The 22,524-nt window shown below is 39.5% G+C and overlaps 1 protein-coding gene across 1 annotated transcript in view; it reads right to left on the minus strand.

Annotated features, from left to right (window-relative positions):
* The window catches only part of LOC307125456 (uncharacterized protein), a 32,348-nt gene extending 15,720 nt beyond the window's left edge, over positions 1-16,628 (minus strand). Inside the window, exons 1-8 of the mRNA XM_079815305.1 lie at positions 15,830-16,628; positions 13,358-13,506; positions 9,104-9,235; positions 4,341-4,428; positions 4,041-4,260; positions 3,530-3,823; positions 2,770-2,911; positions 1,815-1,848 (exon numbers count right to left, since the gene is read on the minus strand). Coding sequence (XP_079671431.1) covers positions 1,815-1,848; positions 2,770-2,911; positions 3,530-3,823; positions 4,041-4,260; positions 4,341-4,428; positions 9,104-9,235; positions 13,358-13,506; positions 15,830-16,550 — 1,780 coding nt within the window. The 5' untranslated portion in view covers positions 16,551-16,628. The remainder of the gene's footprint in view (positions 1-1,814; positions 1,849-2,769; positions 2,912-3,529; positions 3,824-4,040; positions 4,261-4,340; positions 4,429-9,103; positions 9,236-13,357; positions 13,507-15,829) is intronic.
* Positions 16,629-22,524: the final 5,896 nt, after the last annotated feature.

Here is a 22,524-nt window from a genome sequence, read left to right on the forward strand (position 1 = left end):
CATTTCGAATAATAGCTTTGATTAATGATGAAAATTAAGGTTTCAAAATCGTGATTGTTTGGATTGTTTTTTTCTGCCATCGAGCCACAAGCGCTCACTGAATGGCCATATGGCTCGCGAGCCTAGAGGTTCCCGACCGCTGTTATAAGCAGACAATTATGAATCTGGGATTACAGATACAAACGTATTGTATTTTACTTTTACAATGAGCAGAATTATTACAACACAAAGAAAAAAAATATAGAGGAGGCCGTGTCCGAGTGAGCAGTCAAGCAAGACACGCAGTCACGCACCATAGCAACACGTCATGGTAACGACATTTCAGACTGAAAGATACGTAAAAGATAAACGGGAATTTGAGCGCATTGTTACTGTTTTGTACGCGCGGTTATATTAATTATAATCCAAATTCTGTTTTATTTGTCACAATATTATTGATGATTGTTTAGAGGGGCACTTTACAGGGGTGTAGCACAAAATCCTGGGCCCTATGCATAGGCAGTCCTGATGGGCCCCCATGTTCCATGTTAAAATATGTTCCAGACTTTTCAAAGGGCCCTCTCCCTAGACGGGGCCCTGGGTAGTCAGGTCCACTTTTCCCCCCACTACCACGCCCATGGCACTTTATATACTTTTGATACGAGCCCCAAAAAGCCCTCCCCTCTGCACTTGCCTGGTGTGTGTGCCTGGTGTGTGTGTCCTGTCACAAAATGCGGCGAAAACTCATACACGACGTTAATAGTTAGATTAAGGTGTGTACATGTCTACAATGCACTTGGATAATGCGACTAAAATAGGCATACTCCACATGTCTTAATTCGATTTTTGTTTAATTCGAGTATGGCTTTAACCGGATTAAGGTAATTAGAAATCGCTGTTTACATGATAGTTTCTTAATCAGAGTATGGTCTTAATCAGATTAATATCGGAGTATTGTTGTCCATGTAAACGTACTGATAGACGCGTATCAGTTCAACTTCAAGCGGCAGCGCGCGGCGCGCGAGTGACGCGATCATCTCTTCCTAAAGAAATGAATATCTAAAGGTATGTTGAGGATACATTACAACTTACTGAAACGTATCATATGTTGTGTAATCGCTCCATCGGTGTTTCAACCGCGGAAAGACAATAAAACAGCTTGTAAACAAACAATGTCATGTAGAATCACGTTTACCTCAGAAGTCATTCAGTGTCCACAGCTGTGAGTTCACTAGAGAGATTAACTCTTTCACCGAATACATGCACTATATTAGCCTATATATTCGTTATATTAGCCTATATATATTCATTATATACCACTTAGCCTGTTAGTGATGTCTTGTTTATTTAATGTATGTTTAAATAAACCTGTCATGAAAATTACAGCCACTAAATGATTATATTTCAACAAATAAATAAAAAAATTATAATAATTAGATTTAGATATTAATGCAAAAACTGCCTTATGTGAAGCTTATGAGTGTTGATTATTATATCTAAAAATAAATAGCAAATGAATTTAGGCTAATAGTTTGGGCTCTGTTGTTAATCTTTAAAAGCAATATGTAAGGGCTCCCTATATAGTTTACAGCCACTGTTAAATAAAAATTAATAAAACGCAATTTTGTAAAACTGCTGTACCGAATCCGTACCGAACCGTGACTTCAAAACCGAGGTACGTACCGAACCGTCAGTTTTGTGTACCTTTACACCCCTAATATATATATATTTACATATTGCCCCTTTTTTACATTTGAGCCCCTGCCTCTGAAGAACTCTCTGCACGGCCCTGTTTAGAAAAGCCCACCTTTGTTCTGCAGAGACCTCAAACTCACCTTTCTTGCTCGTTGTGACCACTAAACTATGCCACTTCCACACCATTCATCAAAGTAGCCAAAGCAACTTTTCTCTTTTTACACATATGATGAGACACACACGGGCCAGTGATGCAATTTCCCATGAAAACCATCCCGCTAGGTCTTAATTATAAACACTTATAATAGGCTTACCATAGTGAATCAACATAAGACAAAAACACGTTTTGGAAGGACTGAGGATGTAATGACTCATTATTTAAATTTTGTTCATTACATAATATACCTTTAAAAAAAACTCCCAATCGCTTTTGTTTTTACAAAATGTAAGTGCAATTCTGAGTCAGATGTCAGTTTATAGCAGTGGCTTTCAACCTTAATGATTTGGGTTTAATATATACTACTTCTAGTTAATTTACAATAGCTTAACTCTACAGTAAGTGGTTAAAGATCACAAAAATAAGCTCACTATCACTTAAGCACTTCTAAGTAGGCTAAGAATTCATTAATTCAATGATGAATAACAAAAATGAATGCAAACTGCAATTATAAGGGCCCATATTTTTTATTAAGATTAATATGAACATAAGTCTAAACAATTCTAAAACCTTTAATATTTTAGCAGTGCACCACCTGACAGGATTCCATGCCTTGTTCACAGTTTTAGTTGATTATTAGAAAATGAACATTTACTACCTGATTCAAATGAATCTATCCATACTAAGAATCCAGTCCTAGTAATAACACAGTGCCAGTCATTGTAAACCATGTAAACATTGTAGCATGTTGTCAGTAAAACAAATGAAATTTAGTTCACTTATCAAATGTCCAGACGATACACTTCTTGTGATGCGGGCAGCCCTGACTTAAAATATAAAGAGTTCTTCAAGTAAATATTTTAGGATATAACAGTTCAGCTGACAAAAATGTTTAGGAATTCCTGCATTACATGAGCTAATATTAATAGAATGATGACCATCTTAGCTGAGGGCTCAGGCCTGGTGGCCATCTTGGCTGAGGGCTCCGGTGTGGCGGCCATCTTGGCTAGATACTCTTGCGTGGTAGGCACTGTGGGATTGTGGGGCTCCACGTCCACAAAATCCACAGTGAATAGTGAGCTGCTCAACAGCAATGATGTTGCTGAATATGATGAAGACATAATATTTAACATAATTTGTTTATGAACAGATTATCACATCATAGTTAAGTAACTTGTTTACTTATTTGTCTATATAGTCTGCGCTGATTGATTGAGAGGTGCTTTTGGTTGCTTATGGATTGCAAGTTCATGACATTAGGTATTGGATTTTGAAATGGCCATTCTATGTTGTAAATATATTCATAGCTAAATGGCATGACACAATAGGATTTTTAAGAAGTCACATTTAAAACAAAAAAGAGAAAAGAATAAGGGAGAATCAACAAATTGTGAAAAAAGTACTGCCATTGTGTGAATAATATGTAATCCATTAAAAATTAACTGCAATCTGATTATAGAGGTACTTTACTTTTGAAATCAGATGACATAAATACAAATATTTTTTAAATACTGTAATACATATTACTTGATTTTCCATGCTGCTTTTCCTATGTAAGATTTTGTTTTACTTTCCATGAACATTCACATGTATTTGTTTCATTAAGAATATTTGCAATATACACAAAATGCTCACTGGCCGTCACATACGTGAGGAAACGCATATCACATCTCTGTAGAGAAGTATTGAGGCAGTCACTCTTTTTTATTCTTTTTTGCTTTTCCATCAGGACGAGTCTTTCTGAAACATTTACGGAAGAAGAAACTGCATGTTTTAATGAAGAGGAATGTGATCAGTGCAACAATTGAGAGTAAAAAGGCCATTACGTCCAGGCAGTGGTACTGATACCAGCTCAGGTCATGTGCCTGAACTCGTAGATGTTTAGCTCCTTTATTCCGCATCACAAATTCGATCCAGAAAACTGCCTGGTCCAGAGGCTTCATCGGCTGATCATGGTGGATTCTGGACAGTCTTTTGATGCTTTCTTTGTACCTGATTAGAGAAGAAACAGAAGCAATGCTTAACACAAGACAAGCTCTAGAAACGTACAAAAGTTTCTAAATATAGCTACTGACAAGCTTTACTTTGAACTAGAGTGTTTTTCTATGACATCAGGATTAATGTGAATAGTGTAGTGTAAACTACTGAAAATAACTGGTAGAGGCCGTTGGTAATGGATTATTTCAAGTTTATGAAAGGCTTAACTCACGAGGGATTATTTAAAACAGTCTTGAGAGCATCCGCCAGGTCTTTGGACTCCATTGTGTTGATATCAAGAACAACAGCAGCTCCTTTGGTTTTCATGTGCATCATGTTATCAGGCTGGTCAGCAAACAGTGGCAAACCCACCATTGGGACTCCATGATAAATAGCCTCATACAGTCCATTTGTCCCGCCATGGGTAATGAAGGCCTTTGTTTTGGGATGTCCTATCAGATAAAATGAAGTCAATATCTATCTGACACCAATTATTGTGTATAATGAGCACACATGACACCACTTTCCTTACCAAGCAAATCATTCTGTGGCATCCAGTCGTAGAGTTTTGTATTGGGGGCGAGAGTTTCTGGTGTTTTTCCACTGTAACGCCAAACAACCTGTGAAAATACACATACGGAGACAGTAGCATATGAACACCTAAGCAACAGATAGAAAAGTTGGGTTCTGTAAAAACTGTATGTATTTTTCCTACAAAGAATTAATAATAACATATACTGGTAACATATACTGAATGTCTAGTGGATAGTGGAACCTCGGATTCAGGAGGAACAGTGTGGTTTTTGTCCCGGTCGTGGAACACTGGACCAGCTCTATACCCTTTCCAGGGTACTGGAGGATTCATGGGAGTTTGCCCAACCAATCCACCTGTGTTTTGTGGATTTGGAGAAGGCAATCGACTGTGTTCCTTGTGGCACCCTATGGAGGGTGCTCTGGGAATGTGGGGTCCGGGGTCCCCTGCTTAGGGCTGTTCGGTCCCTGTACGACCGGAGCAAGAGCTTGGTCCGCATAGCCAACAGTAAGTCAGACTTGTTCCCAGTGAGTGTTGGACTCCGGCAGGGCTGCCCTTTGTCACCGGGTCTGTTCATGATTTATATGAACAGAATTTCTAGGTGCGGCCAAGGGCCGGAGAGTGTCCGGTTTGGGGACCACGTGATTTCGTCACTGCTTTGTGCAGATGATGTTGTCGTGTTGGCAACCTCAGACCTGGACATTCAGCGTGGACTGGGACGGTTTGCAGCCAAGTGTGAAGCGGCTGGGATGAGAATCAGCACCTCCAAGTCCGAGGCCATGGTTCTCATTTGGAAAAGGGTGGCTTGCCCACTTCAGGTTGGTGGAGATTTAGAGTAGAGTAGAGTAGCCTTTATTGTCATTCCACTGTGGAAGTACAACAAAATTTAGGGTGCTCCCACAGAGCCACCCTTTCACTACACAAAAAAATATAACACATAATATACATAAAACCTAATAAAAAGTTAAAAACTTATTCTATAGTTGTAACAAAAGTTATTGCCTCAAGTGGAGGAGTTCAGGTATCTTGGGGTCTTGTTCACGAGTGAGGGAAGGATGGAACGGGAGATTGACAGACGGATCGGGCAGCTTCTGCAGTAATGCAGTCGCTGTACCGGTCTGTCGTGGTGAAGAAGGAGCTGAGCTGTAAGGTGAAGTTCTGGATTTACCGGTCAATCTACGTTCCTACTCTCACCTATGGTCATGAGCTGTTGGTCATGACTGAAAGGACAAGATCCCGGATACAAGCTGCCGAAATAAGCTTTCTCCGCAGGGTGGCTGGGCGCTCCCTTAGAGATAGGGTGAGAAGCTCGGTCACTCGGGAGGAGCTCAGAGTAGAGAGGATCCTCCACATTGAGAGGAGCCAGCTGAGGTGGCTCGGGCATCTATTTTGGATGCCTCCTGGACGCCTTCCCGGGGAAGTGTTCCAGGCACGTCCCACCGGGAGGAGACATGCTGGAGGGATTATGTCTCCCGGCTGGCCTGGGAATGCCTTGGGGTTCCCCCGGAGGAGCTGGAGGAAGTGGCTAGGGAGAGGGAAGTCTCGGTGTCTCTGCTTAGACTGGTGCCCCCGCGACCTGGCCCCGGATAAGCGAAAGATGATGGATGGATGGTAACATATACTGGATGTCTGGGCTAAGGAATGACTGCTCCCGAGAAAACAAAGGATGTTTCAGGAAATTAACATTTGTATCTCTCTTGTGAAAGTGGCATCCCCACCCTCAACTCTCCTCTCCTCTACACATGTTGAAATTCACCAAAAATCTACATGGGTTATTGAGAACAAGTACTATACAGTATTATACATGTTTGGTATCATTTCAAATGTCTCAGAGCGACTGGTACAAAGGTCTCTTTCCCAAAGAAGTAAACTAAAAGGTAACAAGGGTTTTAAGAGTTTAGAGATATTTTGCTTATTGTTGTGGGTGTGTCCTCTGCAAACTGGTCTTTCATGCATATTACCTCCTGTCCTCAATAAGGTGTAAATTACAGGTCTATGGGACTTGATTAATGCAAATTCCCATTGTGAACTCATGTTTACATTTGAAAGAGGTTTCTGTCTTGGTCTAAGAAATGTTGCAGGAAAGTTCGAGGTGATTCTGTAGTCAGATCAGCCCATAATGCTGTGTGTCTTCCAGACATTCAGTGTTATGTAATTGTCAGGTATGCGTCTTTTACTCTTTACCTCAGTAAAGTATTGATTATCTTTGAATTGATTATGTAATTGGCATGATACATTTACCTGAGTAATAACAAATTGTTACATATGATTTTATTCTGACTTACTCTGGTATTATTAACCCTAGTAGATTACGATAAATTAATAACCTCAGCACATCTACGCTCAGGTTAGTAACAGCCTAGAACACAGTTTAGGTGAAGCAGAGGGCGACCCAGACTGATGTTTTAGAGCTCAGACCAAGCGGCAACCTCCCGCAGTTTCTCTTGAAGCCAATACGGAAGTGACATATACTGCAATTCATCGACTGGCCACTAGAGATAGACTCCAGAAGGAGCAGAATCTCATTGAGCTCATGTTAAAATGCCCAACTTTACAGCAGAAAAAAACATGTTTACAGGCTGGTACAAATTGTGGTTTTGGTCTATACGGCTAATTTTGCCCTTCATGACGACTGTGAGGGGGGAGAATTTGGACCCACTTTATATTAGGTGGCCTTAACTACTATGTACTAACATTTTAATTAATAATTTGATACAATGCACTTATTGTGTACATACATGTTTTTACGTTGTACTTACATTTGAAAAAATGCCTGCATGTAATTACATCTGTAATTAATTTCTGTTGTTAATTTGTAATTACACAGTTGACACTTCCCTTACACCTAACCCTACCCTTAGCAGTTAGGATCACCAAATTTCAGCAGTTTGGCGGTTTGACACGCGATCCGAATCATGATTCGACTCACTGATTCATAACGCTTCAAAGCTTCATGATGCCGTGTTTTGAAATCGTCATCACTATATAAGTCGTTATTTAGGGTTTTTTTGCGCACAAAAACTATTCTCGTCACTCCATAAAGTTATTGTAGAACCACTGTAGTGAGATGGACTTTGTAACGACGACTTTAGTACCTTTTAAGGGTCTTGAGAGTGAACCGTGCCATTGTGCCAATGGAGGCCTTTCAGAGCCATCAGATTTCAACTAAAATATCTTCATTTGTGTTCTGAAGATGAACGGAGGTCTGACGGGTGTCGAACGACATGAGGGTAAGTAATTAATGACAGAATTTTCATTTTTGGGTGAACTAACCCTTTAAACTTACCCATACCACTACACCTATCCCTAACTTTACCCATATTCCACCTCAATATCAGCAAAAGTGTTTTGTAATACAATTTGAACACAGTAAGTACATTGTACTTATTTTTTGATGTAAGTACATAGTACTTAAGGCCACCTAATATAAAGTGGGGACGAGAATTTTTGTATAACTCATTCGTTTACATTATATAAAGCCTTAAAGTCCTGCATAATTAAGGGCGTGGCCACTTCGAGTGACAGGTGGATAGCCATTTATCTGCTGTCTGTTAGCCATCGCGTCACTTTGTTTGCCCATTTTTGATTGTTTGCCCATTTTCTGTTATCCGGGAGTGATCTCATCCCTACTTTACGCTTCAAAACTGCTCATCAGAATCCTATGGGTGACGTCACGGACACTCCGTCCATATTTGGCTCTGACTAACACATAGGCATTAGTTACGTATACTTAGACTGGAGAGGGTAATAAGCCCAAAGGGTTTTCCGTTTAGAGCAACAGTGTTGTTAGACCAATCTAAATAGGGTAGCCTCAACATCTGATTATTATAATATTATTCTAACTACGTATACATGGGAAACCACGGCATGATTATGCAAAGTTACCATTAGAGGAAATTAAGTTTGTTCGCTTGGTTCAATGGTAATGGTAAATTGGAATTAAATTACTTTGCCCCGCTGAAAAGACAGAACGCGCAGAAACCTTCACACGCTTATGTCTTTGGGACGATTGGGCAGGCCTTACACTGGTCAACCTTTTAAGGCACAACTACAGATCTCTGAGGTTGTCTAGAGAGTACACGATTGCTTTCTGTGATGAACACGTTTAGTTTGGGCTTTTATTCACATATAAACATTGATCAACGTACAGACATGGAGCACATCAAATATAGTAAGCAGAGAAGCTTAAATGTACTTTCTTGATGTGCAAGAACAATTGAGGTTTGTTATTGCGTCACACAATTACGCCCGAACTTTAGTTTACAATATTTGATGTGCTCTCTGCATGTGCGCTGATCAAAGTAAATAAATGTGAATAAAAGTCTAAATTAAACCTGTTCATCGTGTAAAGTGATTGTTTCTCTTCAGAAGATTGGAAACCATTTGATTCATATGGATTACTTTTATAATCTCTTAATGACTTTTTGAAATAAATGGAATATAAGTAAAATAAGTGGAATAAATGGATGTTGGATTTTTCAGAATATCTCAGGTTTCATAAAAAATATCTTAATTTGTGTTTTGAAGATGAGTTAAAGTCTTATGGGCTTTGAACGATTGTGAGTGATGACAGAATTTTCATTTTTGGGTAAACTGCTCATAATTCACAATGATGAGTAGTTCCTGCCTCATAAAATACATTCGGTGGACATTCTTGTATTGTTTGGTATTTGGGATTGACATCTCTTTAGGTCAAATTGAATGGGACATTATTATTATTTTTTTTTCTGTTGCTTTAATGAGACAAAAAAAAAGCTACACACCTTTTGTGGGATCTGACCAAGAGCAGAAGCAATAGTGTTTGCTCTTTCCATTGTCAGGTTGTTGATCATGGAACCCAATGAGAAAACAACAACGCCATGATCTCCTGAGCTCTGAACAAACGTCTCCAGTTCCTAAAAGACACAAACGAGCACATACTTTAACACAAAGAGTGTGAACAGGGCTTGTAATGGCATATACACTACGTAAGGTACTTAATGCTACATATAGTAAACATATTTACACAGGATAAAGCAATCACGGGCAAAATAAATGTATCTCTCTCTTGAAAATGTTCATTGTCATTACAAACCCACAGAAAACAAGATGCACTCTAACTGCCCTATATTTCTACCAAGGGGTCAAAGTTCAGATTGTTTGAGTGACCCGGTTTGTCCCTGATGGTAGATGGCATAATTGCACCAACTGGGTCCAAAAAGCATTCCCTCCGCTGACTGTCATTCTAAAGTTGCTGTGTATTACTGCTAGCAACATTAAGATTGTATTATTATTGTAAAATATGTCATTACATTATATTCTTCCTCATCTGTTATATTTTATGCACTGCAAAGAATAGGGGGGGGGGGGGGGGGGCTCATCATTCACTGTGGATTTTGTGGACGTGGAGCCCCACAATCCCACAGTGCCTACCACGGATGAGTCTCCAGCCAAGATGGCCACCACGCCTGAGCCCTCAGCCAAAATGTCTGCCACACCTGAGCCCTCAGCTAAGATGCTCACCATGCCGAGAAGTCTCGAATCCTCCAATTCAAACTGTGCAGTGCTGACCACTGTGGCAACGGCTATGTTGTGTGTGGGCAGCACACACATTGTCGCCCGTCCCTGTCCTGTGTCCAGAGAGGATATCCGTCCCTGTCCCGAGTCCAGAGAGAACATCCGTCTCCTGACCAGAGTCCAGAGAGGACTTCAGCCCCTGACCAGCGTCCAGAGGGGATTCCTGCCCCTGACCAGCTTCCAGAGGGAACTCCTCGCCATGACCAGTGTCCAGAGGGGACTCCATCCCCTGACCAGCTTCCAGAGGGAACTCCAGGCCATAACCCCATTTTGGGGGGTCACGCCTCCATGACTTACTGTACTGCGGGTGCCAGGTCTGCCCACATTATCTCCCTCATTGCTTTATTTATGTATTTAAGAAAATAATCCAGCCCCAAAGCTCAGTCACAAGCCCTCTCCAGCCCCACAGCTCAGTCACAACCCCGCTCCAGCCCCAGAGTTCAGTCACAACCCCGCTCCAGCCCCAGAGCTCAGTCACGAGCCCACTCCAGCCCCAGAACTTGGTCATAAGTCTGCTCCAGCCCCAGAGCTCAGTCACGAGCCCACTCCAGCCCCAGAACTTGGTCATAAGTCTGCTCCAGCCCCAGAGTTCAGTCACAACCCCGCTCCAGCCCCAGAGCTCAGTCACGAGCCCACTCCAGCCCCAGAACTTGGTCATAAGTCTGCTCCAGCCCCAGAGTTCAGTCACAACCCCGCTCCAGCCCCAGAGTTCAGTCACGAGCCCACTCCAGCCCCAGAACTTGGTCATAAGTCTGCTCCAGCCCCAGAGTTCAGTCACAACCCCGCTCCAGCCCCAGAGCTCAGTCACAACCCCGCTCCAGCCCCAGAGTTCAGTCACAACCCCGCTCCAGCCCCAGAGCTCAGTCACGAGCCCACTCCAGCCCCAGAACTTGGTCATAAGTCTGCTCCAGCCCCAGAGCTCAGTCACGAGCCCACTCCAGCCCCAGAACTTGGTCATAAGTCTGCTCCAGCCCCAGAGCTCAGTCACAAGCCCACTCCAGCCCATGAGTCGGGACTGGAGTTCGCTTCTACCCCAGAGTTAGACCAGGAGTCTGCTCCAGCCCCAGAGCTCGGCCAGGAGGCCACTCAAGCCCCAGAACTAAGACCAGAGAAGGCAGTGCTGTCCTTGATGGCTACAGCCATCTTGTGTGTGTGGGCAGCACATAACCCCATAGAACCTCCTAAGAAAATTTTGAGGGATGGGAGGGTATATAAGTCCCCATCCATAGAGGCCGAGCCAAGCTCCCTTGTCAAGGCCAAGTGGGCAGATTCTTCCTGGCTTCCTGTACTGCCAGCAGCTCCCTGGCTCCTTTCACTTCTGACATCTCCCTGGCTCCCTGCACTGCCAGCAGCTCCCTGACTCCCTGAGCTACCTGCGCCTTCCAGGCACCCTGTATTCCTGTATTGCCGGTGCCGCCCTGGAGGATCCCTAGCCTGCCGGACTCCTTTTGGCCGGAGGTTGCGCCTTCTGGGAGGGATGGAGTAATATCAGGGTTATGTTTTGTATTAGTTTTTATTGTGTTCAGTTGCTGTTTTCCTTTGACCTAGTTTTCCTGTGTTTTTCATTGATTCATCCCATTCACCTGTTACCTCGTTAATTAACTCGTTAGCTCATTTGTTTGCCCACTGTACTGTCAGTTCATTGTCCTGTATTGTTTAACATCTAGGTGTACATGGTTCTGTTTTTTCCTTGGTATTCTCCTGGTTATTGTGTTAATTCTTGGATTAAAATCTGTTAAACTATTTCCTTCGAACGCTTCATTACAGCCACCAACCGTGACATACATATACATATATATATATATATATATATATATATATATATATACACACACACACACACACACACACACACACACACACACACACACACACGAATACACACATACATATATGTATAAATAAAATAATATATGCACACATACACTCACCTAAAGGATTATTAGGAACACCTGTTCAATTTCTCATTAATGCAATTATCTAATCAACCAATCACATGGCAGTTGCTTCAATGCATTTAGGGGTGTGGTCCTGGTCAAGACAATCTCCTGAACTCCAAACTGAATGTCAGAATGGGAAAGAAAGGTGATTTAAGCAATTTTGAGCATGGCATTGTTGTTGGTGCCAGGCGGCAGTAAAGACAGTATTTCACAATCTGCTCAGTTACTGGGATTTTCACGCACAACCATTTCTAGGGTTTACAAAGAATGGTGTGAAAAGGGAAAAACATCCAGTATGCGGCAGTCCTGTGGGTGAAAATGCCTTGTTGATGCTAGAGGTCAGAGGAGAATGGGCCGACTGATTCAAGCTGATAGAAGAGCAATTTTGATTGAAATAACCACTCGTTACAACCGAGGTATGCAGCAAAGCATTTGTGAAGCCACAACACACACAACCTTGAGGCGGATGGGCTAGAACAGCAGAAGACCCCACCGGGTACCACTCATCTCCACTACAAATAGGAAAAAGAGGCGACAATTTGCACGAGTTCAACAAAATTGGACAGTTGAAGACTGGAAAAATGTTGCCTGGTCTGATGAGTCTCGATTTCTGTTGAGACATTCAGATGGTAGAGTCAGAATTTGGCGTAAACAGAATGAGAACATGAATCCATCATGCCTTGTTACCACTGTGCAGGCTGGTGGTGGTGGTGTAATGGTGTGGGGGATGTTTTCTTGGCACACTTTAGGCCCCTTAGTGCCAATTGGGCATCGTTTAAATGTCACGGCCTACCTGAGCATTGTTTCTGACCATGTCCATCCCTTTATGACCACCATGTACCCATCCTCTGATGGCTACTTCCAGCAGGAAAATGCACCATGTCACAAAGCTCCAATCATTTCAAATTGGTTTCTTGAACATGACAATGAGTTCACTGGACTAAAATGGCCCCCACAGTCACCAGATCTCAACCCAATAGAGCATCTTTGGGATGTGGTTGAACGGGAGCTTCGTGCCCTGGATGTGCATCCCACAAATCTCCATCAACTGCAAGATGCTATCCTATCAATATGGGCCAACATTTCTAAAGAATGCTTTCAGCACCTTGTTGAATCAATGCCACGTAAAATTAAGGCAGTTCTGAAGGAGAAAGGGGGTCAAACACAGTATTAGTATGGTGTTCCTAATAATCCTTTAGGTGAGTGTATATTATATAAACACAAACTTTTATGTTAGATGTGATTAATCGATATGACAACACAATTTCCCCCTTTATCCAGCCTTTAATTAGTGACTTAAACGGAACTTATTTTCCATCAGAAATGTCATGTCAAATCGTGCCACATGCAGTTTACAAAATGGGATGACACTGCAATCCATAGTTTCTTTTGAGGTCAATGTAGCCAAATCCCTCTCAATACACACATCCACTCACATAAAGTTACTTGATCTATTCAAGTGAGAATTCCTTCATTTACAAATGATGCGTGTCTTAATAAAAAAAAAATCAAAGTCATTACCTTTGACAGAGGTTTGGCAGGTTTGCAGTGCAGTCCTCCAACAAATTTAAAATTAGGCAGGAGTGGACGTGGATACTCAAAATCCCAGTACGTTCTAATCAACCAGATGTCAGCTTTTCCCATCGTCTCACACATTGTTGTAGGTTTGCCTGTGAGGATTCGGAGAATACGGAGAATTCTACTCAGTAGGTCAAGTCACAAGGTTTAACAATATCTGGAAGACTAGCCTACTGTACAATTAAAGCATAAAGGTTGGCCCAAATCAAACAAAAAATAATAATTACCCCGTATTTCTGTGTAAAGTTGATCATAAGTAAACCTCATGTTCACTCGAAATATGGTTGTATACATGATGTAAAGGAGCATGTTTTTAACTCTCTCTGTGAAGCTCATATGGTCAGTGAGGTGATCCTGCACAGCGACCGCAGGAACATAGGATGGTGGTGTGGGGAGCTGACCACAAAACTGCTCGAAAGTATACGCGAATGTCGAGCGCAGTGAGAGGACGTGCGGGATCTTCAGCGTCTCTGCCATCAAGTCAGCGCATGGCATCATCGGATCAGAAAAAAGCACATCATAATGAGATTCCTGAAGTGTGCGCAAAAGACCCTCATTGTAAAACATTCCCTTGCATGTGTCAGCAGCAAGCTCCATGAAGTTTGACATCACTCGCCTGATCATGAAGACTCTCTCGTATGTGGTGGCTGTGTCATTCATCCAGAGATGAATAAAGTCACTCCATACAGTACTGGCCTCTTCTTTCTTCTTGTTGACTTTAAACACTTTATAGTTGAACCGCTCCTTCCGTGTGTACTGTACAGTAGGCGATGAAGAACTGACCAGAACCGTCACGCTGTGGTTCTTCTCAACTAACGCGTCTACGATTGAACGCATGTTGTGCCAGTGGCTGTACTCGCCTGGCAACACCAAAACCCTGCCAGCCTCTACTCCACACAGTAGAACGAGCACAAATATAGTCCCAGAAATCATGCTGAAGTGTTTGTGCCTTTGGATAAGTGCAGTGTGATCTGGTGAACAATGACCTAAATACAAGATACTATGTGCACAGCAGGATTTGGGCAAAGGTCGTGTTGCATTATGGAGGGTAGCTATAGGTGCACTTTGTCGCCTATTAACTTGCACTTTCACTCAACTCAACTGCTTTATTTTGCAACACTGCAAGGAATATCACCAGTAACATTATTTTGATTTTACAAAATCTAAGTGCAATTCAGAGTCAGTTTATAGCAGGGGCTTTCAACCTTAATGGATTTGGGTTTAATATATGCTAGTTCTAGTTAATTTACAACAGCTTAACTCTGCAGTAAGTGGTTAAAGATCACAAAACAAGCTCACTATCAGTTAAGCACTTCTAAGTAAGAATTAATTAATTCAATGATGAATATCAAACTGCAATTATAAGGGCCCATAACTTCTTTAGCTCCCTTTAGTTTTCCAATTAAAAAAAAAAAATATTAATATGAACATAAGTCTAAACAGTTCAATTAATTTGACCAAATATGCATTTTTGGTAATTTACAATAAGGTTCCATTCATTAATTTGTCATCAGTTAACAATGAGCAAAACATTTACACACGGCAACAGAAAATGTAAGCATTTGATTTGCCATTAGACCAGGAATATGATAAATAAGATTTGTTTTTCATTCTCTTTGCATCCAAGTTTATAAGCAGAAACCAATTTTAAATGTATTTCTATGCGTGTGCAAAATTTCAGGTTCAATGAGCTGCCATAGACGTATTTTGAAATGCATTTTGAAAAGTTTAACAAATATGACAATATTATTAATCACCCGTCTCACCACAACTGGGGCTGGGCTCAATAAACTGAGCTGTCAATAAACAACTGTTTTAATAAATTTATTGAAAATATATATTATATATATATATATATATATATATATATATATATATATATATATATATATATATATATATATATATATATATATATATATATATGCGTTTTGGCAATTCATTTACACAACAACAGTTTTGTGCTCATTTTTTCGCGGATCCACGTGAACGGGATCGTTTTGACGACGAGAAAAAAAAAAGGAAAAACTTTTCCGTTTTTAGTACATCGTTGACATGCCCTGAGATTGATTTGTCCTCGTTTCTATAGCTTTCCAAAAGATTACGGTGTCAGAAGAGAAAAAGATGTCAAATTTTCTGTTAGAAACACTCACACAGCAGCATTAACCAGTTTTCTGTAATGTAATGGCGAGTATAGTGTTATCCATGTACATTATATTTTATATATTATATAAATTCTGCGCGCTTTTCCCCCACAAAAACAATTGTGAGATAAAAAGTTGCAATTCTTTTTTTATTATTTTATTAAGTGGCGTAAGCTTGCATATTAAGCTTATTATAGCTAAACTAGATGTATCCATTAGCCTATATGGATGAGAAACATCCGTGAACCCTTTACATTCGTGTGGACCTTACCTAATACTTCACTGTAGTAATTATCCAAATTCCTCGAGGCCATCCGAAACGCGAAAGAATAAACAACATATATAATCATATTTTGCACTCTTTCCGTGAAGCTCATGTGATCTGTCAACACCGTCGGAGGAACCGGTACATAAGAAGGCGGAGAGGGCATCTGTCCACACATCCTCTCCATGGAAAACCCCGGGGAAAACCGTAGAGAAAGGACTAATGGCAAGTCCAGAATCTCCGCCAGCAAGTCACTGCATGCGATCATGGGATCATATAAGAGCACATCAAACTTTAAATCCCTCAAGCGCGCGATCAGCGCTTCATTACGCAGCATGGAGTCGCACAGGACGCGGTACACTTCGTTAACTCTCCCCATCAGCTCAATGATCTGGAGGCCAATTGTGAGCCTGTTTGGTGTGGGGTGCTGCATCCAGATGTTGTTCAGCTGTTTGTTCACACCGTTCAGCTCGTGCGCCTTCAGAGGCACATCAAACACCAGGAACGGAAACCTCTCCCGCGCTGTGAAGTTGACGGACGGCGAGGCGGAGCTCACCAGAACTGTCACGCTGTGGTTGCGGTTCAGCAGCTCTTCCACGATGTTGCGCATGTTCAGCCAGTGGCTGTATTCTCCCGGCAGCACGAGCACATTGCCACCGTGCGTAAAGCTCACGTTAGTCAATAGGAAGGTTATGAAAAGTGTGCATGACTTTCCCAAGCAGCGCATGGCAGAAACTCTCGTGGCAACCACAGTCTTCTCTTTGCACTTGGATAAAGAAGATAGGCGTATCCAGGATAGAGGTTTTAGTGTAAAGGGCGGGACCGCAGGACTGGAGAACACATGCACATTTGTACTATAAACCAACAAACTGCATTCTCTTGTGAAATAGAAGTGCGCTTAATGGTATTGAATGTGCACTAGTCCTACATTTTAATCGTATTAATATAACTGTACTTGGCCTTTTATTTAAATACTTTCACGACTAGGAGCTACACTGTAAAAAAATGTCATGATCAATAAGTCATGTCAACATATGTTTTTACATTACTTCAACTTATCAAAATAAGTTAAGCCATTTTAAATGTAATTTTTTTTAAAGTTATACGAGATTCAACTCATTTTTTTTAGTTCAGTTAAATGCAATTTAAGCTGAAATGACTTACACAGCCAAGTTGATTGTACTTAAAAATGTAAGGCATTATTATTTTTAAGTGCACTTTATAATAATGTCAAAAAGTTTTATGTTTTTTGATTTAATCCTTTGTCATGCTTTAAAGAAGTACACTTGTGTCGACTAACATACTAAAGCACATGTAAAGTACTTTAATTTTAACTGTACTGTGTTATTCAGTATTATATTTAAAATGTACTGAATTGCAACTTCATCAAATGTGTACAATAGACAATAGAAGTAATTATGTAATTATATAAGATGTAATTACATAAGATGTACTCAAGTCTGACTTAAGTGTGTTAAAAAGCACTCTAAAGTTCAGCTAATGCATTTAATATAATTTAAACTATTTACATTTAATTGCACTTTAACATTAGTTAAGTGTCAGAAATCATTACAGTCAGTTTGCACTTAAGTATATTTGTGGCGAGGTTGACGAGCGAGAGACGTGGGAGGAGCGAGCAAGACCGGTGCATGATTGAGAATGAGAATCACCTGCGAGACACACCGGTCTCGAGTCCTCTCATGAGGGAGCACACATATAAGGACGAGTGACACCAGTGAAGGATGAGAGAGGACCAGGCCTGGACTTACATTGTTTTGTTTATGTTTTGTTATGTGTGTGTGCGCGGCAGTCGTCCGTGAGGGGCTGGCGCTTTTACTTTCATTTTGTTCATTTAGTTATTAAAGTTTTTAAATGTTCGCCGCTTCCCGCCTCCTTCTTCCCTGAACATAAGTAGTCCGTTACATATATTATTTTAAAGTATATTTCCATTATAATTACTCTTTTTAAAAGTATGCAGCATGTACTTCTTTTTCATAAAGATTATTAAATTGATAAACAAAATAACCATAAATAATAAAAGTATAAGCAGTTTGAGGATAGCACCGCCTACAACTTTTGAATACTTTGGCCTATAAAGTCATGAATCTGGTCTCATAGTTTTGTATTCCTTGGGCCATAAAGCCAGGAAAATGTTTCAAGCATTGTTGGAACAGCACAAATTAAATGTCCCTACACGACAAAGGGTTATTTTGGATAATCTGGGATTGTTTTGCTGTGATGTCACCCAAAATATACATGAAAAAAATGTCAAGATGTTTGAAATAGCACCTGTCTTTCTTTAAGGTATTACTACACTGTAAAATCTACTTAGTTATACTTGCATAAAAAAGCATGTGAACCGATTGCCTTAAAAAAACTAGGTAAAGTGAAATGGTAGGGGTCACCTTTTAAAAGCAACCTATGTGTCACTTCCCTACCGTTGAAAGCAAATATCTGTGATTTCTTGTTGCATCGCTGCATCAATATGAAGATAATTACAATAATACAAAAGAAGCTCTAAGGAAACACTGATCACCATAATGGTGAGTTTTAGGAAAATAAACATTAATTATGTGCTATTTTCTCAATTTTTTCAGTTGTATTGACAATTCAACATCCAAGATGACTTTGGGAATGCAACTAGAGAAAGATAACGGCAGAAGTGAAGGATATTAGGGAAAAGTCTATTAAAAGCATTTTTTTTTTTGCTCGAACAAAATGGCACTCAAACCAATCAATTCATCTTAACTCGTGTTTCCTGAGTAAAAAAGGCATAGAATATGAATAGTAAAGATTACTAGAGTTTTACAATTAAGTTAAAACATTACGTAAAGTCAACTAAAAAAAAGTGTTTGTTAAAATCATTGTTGGATTTTACAGAGATCAGAGAACATTATGTGTCCATTTTGTGTTAGTAATCTAGGAAAAAATTCAATTCAATTCAAATTTATTTGTATAGCGCTTTTCACAATACACATTGTTTCAAAGCAGCTTTACAGAAAGTGCATTTCATAAATGAACATTGAAAAATGTTAGAAAGAGAATGTTAAAGCAAAATCTTAGAAAAAGTTAATCAATCATGTATTAATTTAGGCCATAACAACGCTGGTGTTGAGTCGTCTCTTCACAGGCGTCGAGTCGTCTCATCACAGGTGTTGGGGCATCTGAAGTCTCCATGAGAGGCTGGATACAAACTGGAGCTGACGAACTAGTGTCCCGAGATAACAACAGAAAAGCAGATGGGAAATAATTAGCATAGCTGCTGTTCAGAATATTAATGCTTTTGATCCGATTTAACTGTAGTATAAAAGGTAATTATAATGTGAATGCTTGGCTAAAGAGATGCGTCTTTAATCTAGTTTTAAACTGGGACAGCGAGTCTGAACCTCGAACAATATCAGGAAGACTATTCCAGAGTTTAGGAGCTAAATGTGAAAAAGCCCTCCCTCCTTTAGTGGACTTAGATATCCTAGGAATGACCAGAAGCCTCGAGTTTAGTGATCTTAAAGAGCGCGATGGATTGTAGGGCGATAGAAGATCCGTTAAATATACTGGAGCTAAACCATTTAGGGCTTTATAGGTCAGTAGCAATACTTTGTAATTGATACGGAACTTAATAGGTAACCAGTGTGGAGATGATAAAATTGGTGTTATATGATCATATTTTCTTGACCTAGTAAGAACTCTAGCAGCTGCGTTTTGGACTAACTGTAGCTTGTTTATTGATGATGCAGGACAACCAGCTAATAAAGCATTACAGTAATCTAATCTCGAGGTCATGAATGCATGAACTAACTTTTCTGCATCAGAAATAGATAGCATGTTACGTAGCTTAGCAATGTTTCTAAGGTGGAAAAATGCCGTTCTTGTAACATATGAAATATGATTTTCGAAAGACAAGTTGCGGTCTAATATAACACCCAGGTCTTTTAATGTAGAGGATAAAGTGACAGGACATCCTTCCAAGTTAAAGTTGTATTGTGAGAGGTTTTGTGGGCAGTTTTTTGGACCAATAAGTAATACCTCCGTTTTATCTGAATTTAATAGCAGAAAATTACACGTCATCCAGTATTTAATATCTTCAACACACGCTGTCAGTTTAGATAATTTAGCGTTTTCATCTGGTCGTGATGAAATATATAATTGAGTGTCATCAGCATAACAGTGGAAATTAATTCCATGTTTTCTTATAATATTACCAAGCGGCAGCATATATATTGAGAATAGCAGAGGGCCTAACACGGATCCTTGCGGCACCCCATAGTCTACTGACGTTATCTTTGATTTTTCCCCATTTAGACAGACAAAATGGTAGCGGTCTGATGAGTACGATCTAAACCAGTTTAATGCCTGTCCCTGAACACCAGTGTAATTTTGAAGTCGATCTAATAGTATTTTATGATCTATAGTATCGAACGCAGCACTAAGATCGAGTAGAACTAGTATTGAGATACAGCCTTGGTCAGAAGCTAGCAGTAAATCATTTGTGATTTTAACGAGCGCGGTTTCTGTGCTGTGATGCGCCTGAATCCTGATTGAAATTTTTCATAGATATCATTTTTCTTGCAAGAAAGAGCACAATTGGGCAGACACAACTTTTTCTAGTATTTTAGACATAAATGGAAGATTTGAAATTGGTCTGTAATTTGCTAGGTTATTATGATCTAATTGTGGCTTCTTAATGAGAGGTTTTATGACTGCCAACTTGAATATTCTTGGAACATGACCTAAAGATAAAGACGAGTTAATAATATTGAGAAGAGGCTCTTCCACTACAGGCAACAACTCTTTCAGTAGTTTAGTGGGTATTGGATCTAATAAACATGTTGTTGGTTTAGATGCAATGATAAGTTTATTTAGCTCTTCCTGTCCTATAGTTGTAAAGCGGTGTAGTAGTTCTTGAGGGGCGATAATTGAGGTTGAATCATAAGACATCATTAAAGATTGTACATTTACAATTTTGTTTCTGATGCTTTCTATTTTCTCAAGAAGAAATTCATAAAATCATTACTACTAAACTGTAACGGAATATTTTGCTCAGGCGATGCTTGTTTATTTGTTAGTCTAGCCAGAGTGTTAAATAAAAACCTTGGATTATTTTGGATTAAAATATGTGACCCTGGACCACAAAACCATAAGGGTATTTCTTTTTTTTCTTGATTATTTTAATATTATTATATTATATTATATTATATTATATTATATTATATTATATTATATTATATTATATTATATTATATTATATATTTGATATATTTATGGTAGGAAATGTACAAAATATCTTCATGGAACATGATCTTTACTTAATATCCTAATGATTTTTGGTATAAAAGAAAAATCTATAATTTTGACCCATACAGTTTATTGTTGGCTATAGCCACACATATACCCGTGAGACTGTGTATCTCGATGACTCATGGTGAAAAGCAATACTCTTGATCATTTTCAAAAGTTGTCAAAGTGCATAAGGCCCATATAATCTTCCAATAACTGATAACTTTATTAGGACAAATCTCCTGATAATGTTAAGTAATTTGCAGTATGTATACTCCTGTGCACTTGAGGTTGAAATTACTGCATGGCAAAGTGCACATAATCAGTGGTTTTATGTTTCTTGTGTTGTTTGGAAAGGTTGAGGCTATTCAGAATGACAATGAAGTTTTAGCTATAAGAATAACCTCAGGTATTCGGCGATTCAAAGAGGGTTGGGACTCTGTGTACTCCTCCTAACTCATTTTTTCAGTTGCTTATTGGTCTGTTCTTTACTAGTTTGTAGAACCTCCTAAAATACTGTTAAAAGTTGAATTGGAGAGAGATGCAAGATATGCAAGTTTAATTGGTCACCCAGAATTTGTTACATTTTTCAGTAACATATATTTCATGTTCAAGACCATTTGTGAACATGACGCTGACTCTGAACACAGGAATTACGAGGTGTGACTCAAAAAAGAAAAATCCTGTGTTTTACTCAGATAAAGTAAAACAATGGTAACACTTTACAATTAGGTTAATTAATTAACATCAGTTAACTTCATTAGTTAACATGAACTAATAATGAACTGCACTTATTAAGCATTTAATTATCTTTGTTAATGTTAATTTCAACATGTAGGCTACTAATGCATTATTAAAATATTGCTAACATTAGTTAATGCACTGCGAACTAACAAGAACAAATCATGAACAGCTGGATTTGTATTAACTAACATTGACACTTATTAACTAATGCTGAACAGAAGTGTTGTTCATGGTTAGTTCATGTTAACTAATGCATTAACTAATGTTAACTAATACAACCTTATTGTAAAGGGTTACCGAGAATTACAATAATATAAATGAAGCTCTAAGGGAACACTGATCACCATAATGGTGAGTTTCAGGAAAATCAACATTAATTATGTGCTATTTTCTCAAATTTTTCAGTTGTATTGACAAGTCAACATCCAAGATGACTTTGGGAATGCAACTAGAGAAAGATAACGGCAGAAGTGAAGGAAATTAGGGAAAAGTCTATTAAAAGCATTTTTTTTTTTGCTCGACAAAATGGCACTCAAACCAATCAATTCATCTTAACTCGTGTTTTCTGAGTATAAAAGGCATAGTATGTGAATAGTAAAGATGACATCATATCTGCGTTCCCCTCGGTTTCTGGTTTTATTTTGCAGAAATGCTGTACTCTCACTGCAGTGTGAACAAGTGTC

Source organism: Gobio gobio (genome assembly GCF_949357685.1).
Source record: "Gobio gobio genome assembly, chromosome: 4".
Classification (NCBI taxonomy): Eukaryota; Metazoa; Chordata; class Actinopteri; order Cypriniformes; family Gobionidae; genus Gobio; species Gobio gobio.